Here is a 13,201-nt window from a genome sequence, read left to right as displayed (position 1 = left end):
AGTCCACTCGGACTGTCGATTGGACTTCGGTCAAATATCGACGCAAAAACTCGGCTTTATTACGCTGTCAAATTATAAACGGGCCTTTTGAAGGCTATAGTTAAAAAAAATAATATAGATTTAATTCTGGTACAGCCATACCTTTGTTTCAGATCGGCGACTTTTCAATTGACCTGTTATGTCGTAGTAAAGTTGGGTCAATTTCGGTTAGTGTGATTACCTGCACAATATTACATGGGAACAAGCTATTGAGCATACTTCAGTAATAATGAAGGTTAAGGCAATGAGCTCAGATCTTTCATCCCCAATATAAACGGTATAGTGATTTCCCTCCTATTTCAATTAAAGTGTTTGTTATTAAAAAAAAAAAATAATTAAAAATTAAATTTTTACAACTTTTTTTAGAAATAATATCTTTAAGCGCAAATATTAATGAAATTGTTCTAGACCTTAGACCAAACCTTATACTCCTAGGCATAAGATTTAGGGTTTTCCCTTAAACTTCGACCTATTATTTAGTAATAAGTTAATAATATACAAACCATGATTGTAATTCTTTGCCTTTCCAATTTTCGAAAGTATAACATCTTCGGTTACACCCGAACTTGTTTTTTTTATAGCTTGCTTATTTGTATAAAAACCAAAATTTTTTTTGTTGCTAAACATTTCAAATTCCGTTCCAGATACGCCTCCGATGGCGAGGAGCAGCCGGTGCTGGAGTCCATGCGTGACTACTTAATTACAACCATACAAAAAACTTTCGAAGTCGGCTTCGACCAAGCCGAAAAACTTTATCAGGAACTTTTGCAATGCACACGAAATAAAAATTTGGTGAGTAAATAAATTAATGAAAACGCTGGCATCCACTGGGACAATTCTTGTTTATGAAAGTTTGTTTGTGGCTTTTCGACCATTTTAATAATTTTCCTAAACAAATGGTCTCAATGCTGTCAACTTGCTGTTGAGCTTGGTTAACGGTAGGCAATGTGAGCTTATTCATACTCAGCATACTTCTGAGAGCGAGAAAGACAAACAACTAAAATATAACCGATAGTAGTTGAAAAATATACATTACTTCTAGCTTTTATCTTCGCATATATTTGTATGTATGCTCGTCTATTTTTAATACTCTGCGGGCTGTTCTGCCTTTGCTAAAACTTAAAGCTTTTATTATTCCTAGTCACTTAAACCGTTATTAATGCATATGAAAATTGCGCAAAAATACATGAAAAGTTCTGTTAGCCTTTGGGGATCCCTAAATGTGCTCGCATGTCAAAAAAAATGCAGTGAAGAAAGGGCAGAAATATGAAAATCGAAGTTAATTGATATTCAACCCGGTTTTCGTTTTAATTGCTTCGACTGACCGCAGCAGCGAGAGGGAGTAGTAAAACAAAGTAAACATAAAAACGAGTAGAGAAAAATTAGTTGGAAAATGCCATTTTCTCATTATATTTTTGTAAAATTGCCCTAAAGTTCGATTTTGTATCCCAAAAATGCAGAAACCAAAAAACTGGCAATTTTAATTTTGCTAATATTGCTTCTCTTCTCATTTTTCCAATTACGCAGATAACCGTTTTTCGCATACAAGAGAAGCCCGAAGGCGAGGCACAGGAATTGGATCAGACAATATTAACGGCGCTCTTCAAATCGCAACACTTGAGCCCACCGGAACAGCTGAGTTTGGCATTGACATGGAATCGCGTTGACATCGCTCGCAGCGAAATTTTCGTCTACGGCCAGGAGTGGCCGCATGGTAGGTCAATACTGTGTGCTTCAGCACGGAGCATAAATAAGTGGATAAGCAACGTATTGAACTTGCACGTACTTTATTATTATCCCCTTTTTGCTTTATTCCTTTTTTGTTTTTGCTTTTGTTTTAATTTTTTGTCAATTTCTCCTCATTATTGCTACTTTCTTTGTTTTGCCTTCTTGTAGGCGCTCTGGATGAGGCGATGATGCAGGCACTTGAACACGACAGAATCGATTTTGTGAAATTGCTTTTGGAGAATGGCGTTTCAATGAAGAAATTTTTGACAATACCACGCCTTGAGGAATTGTATAATACAAAACATGGTCCAGCCAATACTTTAGGGTAGGTGGTATTTATTTTATGTTTTGCATTGCTTTTATTTTTATATAAATAAGTACTTGACTATCGCCACTAAAGCCTAGTTCTTGTAAACTACAGTTAAGATATATTGTATATGTATATTATTACGGACTCAACATTCCTTTCCATTTATGGCTGATATAGTTCAGTATATTCAATGTTTTTGAAAATATCTCCTCAAGTTTGCTCAACCGACTGTAAAGACCTGAGGTTTTAAAACTCTTTTTGAGAGTAAAGCTAATTTTCGGCTTCATTTACTACTACGTACAGCCGCTCGGTGATGTTGATGAGATCATAGGAGCATAATATTTCTTTTTCGGAACACAACAATATCATAGACAGATAGTCTATTGTGTTCTCTTCTAAGTCACAACGACTCACTTAGCCGCAGCGTATTGATAAAATGCAGTGGTGCTATTGAGGCAATGTGATCCTTATTTTGAAAGATGAAGAGATTATCTTTTACCAATCCCTTCTGCTGTCATTTGAAGCAGGGTGTGTGACCGATTATAGGTGAACCGAATAGCATCCAAAACGCAGTTGTAGGCGAGTCGATGCTGCTTCGACTTTTCATGGACTTAGAATGCTTCTTCCATATGAAACTTGCCTGGATACCTGGTCACAGCGGAAACATATGAAAAGCCAATGAGCTTTTAGGAAACAGCAAACTTAACCTTCACACCAGCTTGGTAGTCGATCGTCAGCAACTAGCACTTGTGGGTTGCGTTTTTTCGTTTATTAAACAAGATAAATATTTTGGAGGACGCAACATGTCAACGTTGCAAAGAGGAATATGAAGTGGAAACATCAAGACTTTTTCTCTTCGACTGTTCAATTTTTGCCAGAATATGGGTGAATCATCTCGGTTACCATACCTTCTACGAACTCGGCGAATTGGCTCGAATTGACAATCGTCTTCTTCTTTATTAACGTAGACACCGCTTTCGCGATTATAGCATATTTAAAATAGTACGCCAATCGTTCTTCAGTTACTGGATCACCTATGTCCTGTCTTGAGCGCTTCCGCCAGCATGTCAAGCTCTTCATACACACGCAATTCGGCCTCTCTCTTTTCTGTCTGCAAATGCGTTCCGCTTTCCTCTTCAACTCTCGGTACCTATCCCATCCCGCACGTGTTGTGGTCGATTGTAACGTTGCGAGGTAAGCAGTCTGTTTTCTCCCCATTGCGACACGGCGCTTCTTATCGTACTAGTTGTTGCTCCCCGAAAAACAATGGTTTCGCTTGCAATTGGACGTAAGGAGCTTGAAATGTCGTTCCACAGTTTCCTTATACCGTGTTGCTGATAAGTGCTTTCAGAGAGCAGAAGTGCAAGTCGAGCAGAAAATCGTTCAGCTGTCTGTTGTGATTGCAGCTTTTCGACGTCGAACCTTCCTTGTATTTGTTGGCTTGCGTTTTTTGCTGAACAGAAGCGGGTACGTGTCTTCGCCGCAGCAAGAGTCCGAGTCAAAGCTAGGACTTCGGAGCGACATCATCGATCTGGTTGGTGGCTTTTCGATTCGGAGACAGCCAGGTAGATTGATGAATTTTCGTATTTTGGAATCTAGTACCATAGATAACCATATTTCGGGATGTTTCATCATGGAGGCAGATTTTACCGACCTTTGTGCCAAAGATGTCTTCTTTGCCCACCTTGGCGTTATAGTCGCCAAGCACAATTTTGACGTCGTGGCGGGGCGGCTTTGATAGGTGTCACAGAAGACATTTTTGGTCACATCGTCCTTCTCTTCCATCGGAGCGGGGCCGAAAAGGAGCGATATGTTGAAAACCGTCGCCTTGATGCTGATTGGCGCTATACCTTCATCCAACGGGGTGAATGTCAAAAAAAAAAAAACGAATTTGCGCTTTAATTTATATGGCCACTTTAGTAAACTGTAGAAGATGCTCTCATCCGCTGCTGTTTTGCTCTTTTCATTGCATGTTTTCTTACGTCGCACAGTGGGGCCGCTTCATACAAGCCGCGGCAAAAAATAGAAGGAATCGAGGTAGGGCTTTGAAATTTGGCACACATCTCTCATATTGCCAAATTAGATTAAAAAAAAAATTTTGTTAAAATCCGCCCACAACCACGCCCACCTCCCATATAACACAAAAATCAAAAATCATCCTACAGTAACGAAATTTTCTACAGTGTAATATTTTGTAAATATAAGCTTGTCCAGAAAAAATAAAGCAAATCCGCCCACAATTACGCCCATTTCCCATATAATATAATCACAAAAGTTGCAATATTTTCGCTGTTATCACTTGCAGTTGAAGTAGATTAAAATGCTAATTACTCATGAATTGGCTTATGCTTTTTGATAAGTGTGATTTCTTAGATCTAAGAAGTCGGTGAAAAGATATAGCGAGCCTATAGCCTGTTGTAGTAGAGGTTGGCTCGCCCAAGATGAGCGAGACGAGTTGAAAAAGTAAAATGAAAAATTAAGTAACCAGTTGATTTTTTAACTTTTAATAATTTAATTATACACAGTATTCAATTTTTTGGGACATTATATAACTTGTTTTAACAGGAATATCTTACACAGAGTACACCTATACAGGGTGATCATTTATATGACCTCCACCTAGAGGCGTAATTGCAGATAGTTGGAAAAAGTTACAATTAGAAAAGTTGTAGAGGCTTTTATCTGTTATATCTATCAATCTTTATTGATTTACCTTCTACCTGCAATTAAGCCACTTTTCATAGAAAGAATGGCTATAGAAAAATAATTAATAATAACTGTTATTTATTAATATTTTTCAGAGAATATTTACGATATAATGTATTAAATATTTACTTAACACTATCAATCGCTTTCATTTTATGTTGATTATAATGAATAGTAATAAATTCTTAAATCTAATATAGTTGAACAAAACGATAACATGTAATAAACAAATTTAAGATTATAAATACGTTCTCATTTACTAAGTTTGAGATTTAATTTAAAAGTAGTCCTTTTGCATCTTCTAATAGATCTATGTGTTTTATTACAGTTGTAACTCTTACACTTGATAAAAGTGGATCAGAAGTAACTAAGAGTCTCTTTAAAATATCTTCATTAGTTGAAGTTCGACTGCATTTCCTTGCGTAACGAAGGCGATAGTTTCTATAATCCTTGTTACGAGCCTCCTGCGCCTCTTCAGAAAGATTACCGATAGGGAGAAAAGAACTTCTAATTATGCTTTCGCCATGTACCAGCATCTTATGTATTGTCACTGGCATATAATACCAGTTATACGTCCCAACAAATAGTCTAGCCGTATCTAAAGCATACTTTCCATATTTTACTGGGTCTATGCTCTCACCACAAGTAATTACTTCAAGTATTGTAGCCAGTCGTTTGATTAATTCCAGGTCAACCCCAGTTACCTCTGAAACTACCTCGGGATTTTTAAAAAATTTTCTAGACGTATTTCCAGTATTTGTTGTGCCTAAACCCTGTTGAACATGGTCAACCCTAATACCCAATCTTTGGCGTAATTCTGTCTGAATCCTTTTCTTGTTTTTTTCTTGTTGTTTTTAAGTGGCTTGGTTTCCGCATTAGTAGACCACCTTTTAAAAGTTAAATTATACCCAATATGTAAAATAAATTCCATTGTTTTTATTCTAGCATGAAAGGGAGAAATTCCCAACTTAACTGCTTCCTGATTGCATGATTTTTTGACGACGGATTCTAGGTTGTTCATTTCTTTAGGGCTTGCATTACATATGTAACAGACAGATGATGCTTTACAACCAGTTGCTGCTTGAGCTATTTTTGTGTCTATCATGGTAAATAAAAGATTGTGACGTATTTCAATAACCTTGTCCTTTATAGTCACAAATGTTGGCAATATGTTGCTTATGGTTTCCTGCATCTTTTCGACAATTTCTTTGGTATGGTTTGCGGTTTCCTTGGCATATTCAAATTGAATCGGCCGACAAAACTTTGTGGAAGAAGGTCTAAAGTTCTTCCATAACGTGTCTGTTTTGTCTATAGTTTTAAGCACTAAAGGCACCATAGATACCATAAATAAATTTGCATCAGATATACCATCAAATTCGTTAGGTATGAACTGGTTGTATTGACTTTGATTTGACGAACCGTCACAACCCCATTTCGATGTTAGTGTCATTATTTCTGGAACATGAGCTAGATTTGTGAAGTTCCCGGCGGCCAAAATAATTCTTTTAGCTGTGTGATCAAGTAAACTTTGCAAATCAACTTGTGCAGATATTGGTGTAATAGTAATATTTTCCGGGTAACAATGCTTTTTTTCCTCCCGAACTCTATAATACGGTGGCAACACATCACATCCGAAATCTTTAAGCACATTTCGAACAACTTCATACTGATGCTTTGATAACTGTGCATCAACTAACATCGCCAACGCTTTTTGAGAATCTAAGTTTGTCTTCTTAATAGCTGCTGATCCAGCCGCGGCCTTTAATTCTTCTTGAGAGTACGTATCTCGAAGTTGTTGGACCTTGTAACGTTTAGCCCGTTGACTACAGTCTTCAAATTTCTTTACCGGTCGTCCAGCAATTAAACTACGTTTATTTGAAGTCCCGGGTAATAATTTATCAACCATCTCGATAGTAAAATTCTTATCCAGCCATACAGAATGATTTTTAAATAGTAGGTTTTTTTTCCTCTGGCACTGGTTCCATTTTGAATTGAATGAAGTTATGTACCTTTTTTTAATTTGTTCTAAAATCAACTTCACCTTATCTTCACTAAAAGAAGGGAATTTATCCCTCAAAAACTGCGTCAACATATCACTTTTTCGCCCGCAACGAATAAATTCTTCAGTAAGCTGTCGATTACTTATTGAAACGAATGACATTTTGCAAATATTATTTGCAATATATATTTATACAAATAACACTTGTTATAAACTGTTAGATTTTTATTAAACAACGAATTTCGAAATTACACAAACGCTTCTTTAAATTATCAATATGTGAAGACGCGCAATAAATTAAACAATTGCGTCCGTTGTCACAACAACCGTTCATAGCTATCTTTGATCCTTATCCGCACGTATCCGCAGTTCATTTTTATACTCTCGCAACAAAGTTGCTAAAGAGAGTATTATAGTTTTGTTCACATAACGGTTGTTTGTAAGTCTTAAAACTAAAAGTGTCAGATATAGGGTTATATATACCAAAGTGATCAGGGTGACGAGTAGAATTGAAATCCGGATGTCTGTCTGTCCGTCCGTCCGTCTGTGCAAGCTGTAACTTGAGTAAAAATTGAGATATCGTGATAAAACTTGGTACACGTATTTCTTGGCTCCATAAGAAGGTTAAGTTCGAAGATGGGCAAAATCGCCCCACTGCCACGCCCACAAAATGGCGGAAACCGAAATCCTATAAAGTGCCATAACTAAGCCATAAATAAAGATATTAGAGTGAAATTTGGCACAAAGGTGATGAAGCTAAAAGCAAGTGCATTACATCTTGATTTGTAGAAATTCTGTCGCATTTTCTAGAATGATTAAGCCTATATTTCTTGTAATCTTTACTTTATGTATCGTCATTGGCATATAGTAAAATTCATAAAGGCTGACATATAACCTCGCAGTTTTCATGCAATAAATTTCAAATTTTTGAGGATCTATTGCTGCTTGACTATTGATTGTATTTAATATTATTTTAAATTTCTGCAATATCACAATATTTTATTTCTTTTGCCATTTCAAAATTTCGTGTTTTGTTAATTTTTTTTCGCCCGTTTGCACTTCTCTCGGTATCACATACGACACATACGAACACCAAACCCTTTGAGGGTTTTACTATACTGACCTAGTACCATCACCCCGACCTGGAATTTCTCACCCCCCAGATTAGCTGTTGTACTGTGTAATTAGTTCAAATAATATAAGGCATCTAAACTAGTATTTTGTTGTTGTTGTATAACGAGAGACAACTCCAAAAAATAACAACAAAGCAACAAACTGAACAATAAAAAAAAAAAAAAAACAAAACAACGAAAAAAAAAAATTCCAACAGACAAGGTTATAGCTATCTTTGATCCTTATCCGCACGTATCCGCACATATGCGCAGTTTTTTTTTTCGTTATCATATTCCTTAAAGTGTACATCAAATATTAGGACTAACTAGACCATGTAGGTACATGTAGCTAATTGTCAAATCTATAATTTTTATGTAAAAGTGTTTAAAAAATGGTTTTATTTTAAAACTTTGTCAAAATTGACATGAATTAGGCCTATGAAATGAAAATAATTATTTTATAATATATTATAATATATATTAGGCTACACTTTAAAGTCACTTCTTATTGCATAAAACGTCGAAATCCCTTACTTCTGTACTCATATATTTCTCAATATTTTTCACAATTTTCAAGAGATTTTTTTGTTTATTTGACTTTAAAAATACGTTGTTATGTCAGTGAAATGGCAATTCGCAAATAAGTGATAAATTAAACTATATTCATTGTCTAGAAAGACTACTGGAATGAGATTGTGTTAAAATTAGATAGTTAAAAATTACATATTTTTGCCGCCGATTACCCATTGTGCGTCGTGGCTCCCAAACCTTGCCAACAATCCTGGTTAGAGATGTGTCGCTTCCTCACTTTAGCTCGCTTTCAAACGGAGTTTTTTTTGACTACCCGGAGGATACTTGGTCTAAGACGGGAGCTGCTTGAGCCATATGTAAAGAAATCGTTTCCTCGTTTGCGTGAACTTCTACACACGGCTGCATCCTCCCGAATTGATATTAGTCGCCTTAATAAATGTATGGCAAGTTCTAAGGGTTTTGTCGAGACGGTATTTTTGTTCCAAGACCTAAGAGGTCTGGGTATTACAGTGTCTCTGGCTGTCCAAGTGGACTATTCGTGGCCTCGCGAGAAATCAGTCTATTTACCTAACCTAACCTAAACTTTTATTGAATTCTAATTAAATTTTAAATAAAATATTAACTATAAATTTATATTTATTTACAGTTATATTTTACGCGACGTACGTCCACACATACCAAAGGGATACGTCTACACACTACACGATATCGGTTTAGTTATTAACAAATTAATGGGTGGCGCGTATCGGTAAGTAGTTTCCACATTTCTACATACAGTTATAGCATAAAATTGTTGTTGCACCAAAAAAGTAACGGGGCAATAAGGTTAAGTAAATATGAAAGTTTGCCTGCGGCGAATGTCAACACTCATCAAAGGCTTAATGAGGAAAAGTTTTAACGCTACCCACCGGTGCGGGCTGATAAGTAAAAATGGGCGCTGGTGTTTGCGCTCTGGACCTCCGCAAACATAAATATAAGGAAATAATAATATACTCTCAGCATTACATATCTACTTCTCTCAAATGTTAAACGCTTTCACTTGCTCCTCTTTTTGCAGCGCACTTAATCACTTTCGTTGCCTGTTTGGTTAACCGTTCGATGGGTTAATGGGTCAAGCGTTTGACGCTCTTCAGCCGGCCCCTTGACTCTCTCTTTCTCTTATTTGATGGTGTGAAGTGTAAAGCCTTTGGCTTGCGGGTTTGGTCAGCACTTGTAAATAACGTATGAGTGTGTGTGCGTGTGAGTTTGGGGTGCGCCTGTGTTAATCGGAGTTGTTGACTTCGTGCCTCAGTGCATGGGATTAATTTAAAGATCCCTTGTGTGCGCCATTACACTCAATTCCAACAGAAATTTGTATATATCGAGGTAAAAGCTTTGCCTTTAAATATATACATATATATACACATATACAAATATATGTGGGTGTGTGTTTGTGCCAACAAGGCGCTAGACAAATGAAGCTTCTCTTACGCTTGTTTAAGTTCTCGACCTTTGTGTGAAAATTGATCCTTGATAAGGATAAGCTTTAATTGTAAATTTAAGTCCATTTCGTTGGATTTTCGCAAACGAGGCAAAAACTTTGTGTAGAAACTCAACTCGCAGCTTAGTTCAAGAATGTTTAGAATTTAATATTCTTGTAGCGAAAATGTGTGCGTGATTTCAATTTAGGCTGTGAATTGTTTGTTGTTTAAAGTGAAAGTTGAAATAAAGCTTTTGGCGAAATATTCGTCATATTGACTTTGGAAGCGAAATTATCTACCTTTTAAAGAAAAAACACAGAATTTTAAAGTTTAATGGGAAATGTTTGTTATCATTCGAAAGAACATTCTTTGGCATTTATTTTTTGAAGATTATCTCTTTCACATGTGTTCTGATAAGGTCCATCCGTTGAGTCTAATGTTGAATGATTCGTTCGAACATTTTGATAACGTGAATGTCTAAAGGTGTGATATCACACAATCCTGGTGGCCAATAGACCAGCTAAAAAAGTGAAACTAAATACTCACCGGTGTGTGTGAAGTGGCACCGTCTTGTTGAAACCAAATGTCGCCGAGATCACGAACATCAATTTCAGGCATCAAATAGTCGGTCATCAAGGCGCCATTGACGGTTACGTTATTATATTTTTGAAAAAAAAAAATGCACCCGTGACACCACCGGCCCACAACCCACACCAAATGTAAGCTTCTAAATCTCTTCAGGTTGCTCTTTGTCACAAATGCAGAAATTTCGCTTGTCTACATGCCCTTTGAGCCAGAAATGGGCCTCATCGCTGGAAAAAATTTGGCTCGAAAACCTCGGATCTTCCTGGAACTTTTCAAGAGCCTATAGAGCGAAACGCTGTCGCTTGGGAAGATCGAGCGGCAACAGTTCTTGCACAAGCTGTATTTCATACAATTTCAATTTAAGATCTCGACGTAAAATGCGGCAATTCGTTCTATGTGTCAGCTCTCAGCTAAGTTTGCACTGTTGTGTTGATCATAAGTTTATCGAAGCGCGAAACACCTTCTTTACGGAGCGTGAATTATCGTAATAAAGTCGAACGATTTTTTAACGTTGTTCAGGTGTAAGTTTTTCCATCATGATGAAATGCGAAACAATACTGAATAAAAAGAACATGACAAAAAAGGCTGATGGAAAAAGTACCTCTACTTGGTTTACCCATTACAATGTATTCAAGCGCTAACATATCTTCAAAACATTAACAGCATTTTTCAGATACCCCAGTGCAGTAAGATTCCTCGCTAGAATGCATCTAAACCGTGAGGACTCTTAACAGTCTTCCACATTTCCGCAGACGGCTCTCTATAAACTCTCATCAGTAGATACGAAGGTGGCTCCAACTCGTCCTCATGCGGTATATAGACCGAGACAAGCTAGAGTTTGCCGGCACTCACTTCTAGCATATCAATAAAGGGCATCCTTTTTGCTGAAATTGTTAAGAACATAAACATTTAGTTCTGAACTATTCGTCAACATAACGAGTTCCCCGCCATTGTCATTATTCGTCCGATTCTCTTCGAACAGACGCTCGAGACTGAAGACGGATCCATCAACTGACGATCCGCCTCCCTGGCTCATCGTGTCTAAGAGGATAGAGTAGAGTTTTGTTTTTTCTTCGTTCTTCTCCAACCACACTGGAGGCAACTTAAACTTACCCAGCGTAATAATGACAGAAGCAGAACGTACGTACGGTCCATTTCAAGCAAAGAGCAAAAATTCCCTAGGAGTCCAAGTGCCGGAAAGGTCACCATTCAGCGTTACCTAGAATATACCACCCAGAGGAGAACTTGCTCTGCTTCCCTTGTTGACGTCTGACTGTAGCGAAACTGCTCATAGCAGATAATTCCTTGTCATATGTCGAAACCTTCCTGACAGTCAATACTGGCTTTGTCATTTTTTCGGCTTACCGTGACTCGATCATGACCTTTTTCGCTTAACGCTATCGTAAGTTACCCGCCTTTCATAATTAGTCTTAATTCGTTTCAAAAACGGTTCGATTTCAGTGCGATTGAGCAGCTGTTCGAAGATGTAAATGTGCTCCGTGATTTTCTTTTTCCGTTAACACGTGTGGCATCCATTCATCCTGCTCTTTTTATATCCACCTCTTTTGAATGGCTTCAAAAGTATTTTTTTTATGTGCGACGATTAGCTTCTGAACCAAAATAGTTCAAAATAGTGCTTACACAACGGTGCAAGTCGACATTTTCTATTATTTTATTGATATTTTCGATAATTGGTCTTCTCGAGCATGGTGCATTTTTGACATCCGAAATATCGCTGATTTGCTGCTACCCTATCAGAACCATAAAGATATTCACACCGCCTGATTTGCGTTTTTTACTTGTAACTATTAGAGCTTATATATAACACTCTTATTGTTTCAAAGCTAGGCGTATGCTTTCCTAGCTCAAAACCCACTGAGGTCGGAAAATTTGACTGAATTTTTAAGGGTTAATGGTTAAGGGTTATTTCGAATTCCGGCAAAACTAACAGTCCTATTGAAAAATGTTGTATGCCAATGTTGTAGGTAAGTAAATGGTCTATAACTTTTTTTCAAAGACTTTTTTTACATAACCTCAATATTTGTATGAAAAATTTACATAACCCATTTTTTGGGTTTTTTATTTTCCTTTTGTATAAAAAAATGGATTCTTTCACGAAATTTGGCGAAAACACATACTGTAATTTTTTATTCAAAATATTATCTATTCTATTTGTCTTGAACTAATATCGAAAAAAACTCTTAATTTTCAATCAAAAATTTTTAAATCAAGATATAAGTTTTTCTAAATTCAGTTTGTTTTTGGAAGTCCATACTTTGGGATAGTATAAAATATATATCGTCACCTGAAATGCAAAATAACGTATCATCAAAAAATTCGAAATTGAGTGTCTTATTGATTACGCTTCACCACTTCAAATTACAAAGATAATATTACATATGTTCAACATTTTCAGGTTCTGCACTCAGATATAAACCAGTTTTAACCAATATTAAATTTTGTTTTCACTCCTATTCTGTTTTATTGCGTGTTTCATTGATGCCACTTTAAATTTCTGAAAATGTTGTTACGTTATTTTGCATTTCAGGTGACGATATATACTATTACGTTTTTCAGCTGGGTTTTACGGTGTTTTTTTTCTAATAAGATTATGATTTTTTTTTTTTTTGTCATTTTGAAATACTTCACTACACTGGTCTATTGCATACACACTCAAAAATACTTCAATACCAATACCCACTGTCTTCCCAGAACACCACCTCTTAATATA

At 36.5% G+C, this 13,201-nt stretch overlaps 1 protein-coding gene across 16 annotated transcripts in view; it reads left to right on the top strand.

Moving 5' to 3' along the window:
- The window catches only part of LOC105221940 (transient receptor potential cation channel trpm), a 293,914-nt gene that overhangs the window by 203,285 nt on the left and 77,428 nt on the right, over positions 1-13,201 (top strand). For all 16 annotated transcript variants that reach the window (XM_049451694.1, XM_049451693.1, XM_049451698.1 and 13 more), the window contains 4 exons: positions 684-831; positions 1,567-1,753; positions 1,936-2,092; positions 9,072-9,173. In XM_049451694.1, the coding sequence (XP_049307651.1) occupies positions 684-831; positions 1,567-1,753; positions 1,936-2,092; positions 9,072-9,173 (594 nt within the window). The remainder of the gene's footprint in view (positions 1-683; positions 832-1,566; positions 1,754-1,935; positions 2,093-9,071; positions 9,174-13,201) is intronic.

This window comes from Bactrocera dorsalis, chromosome 3 (genome assembly GCF_023373825.1).
Source record: "Bactrocera dorsalis isolate Fly_Bdor chromosome 3, ASM2337382v1, whole genome shotgun sequence".
NCBI classification, from domain to species: domain Eukaryota; kingdom Metazoa; phylum Arthropoda; class Insecta; order Diptera; family Tephritidae; genus Bactrocera; species Bactrocera dorsalis.
Note: the sequence above shows the minus strand (reverse complement) of the source record. Positions and strands in the feature narration are given on the sequence as shown.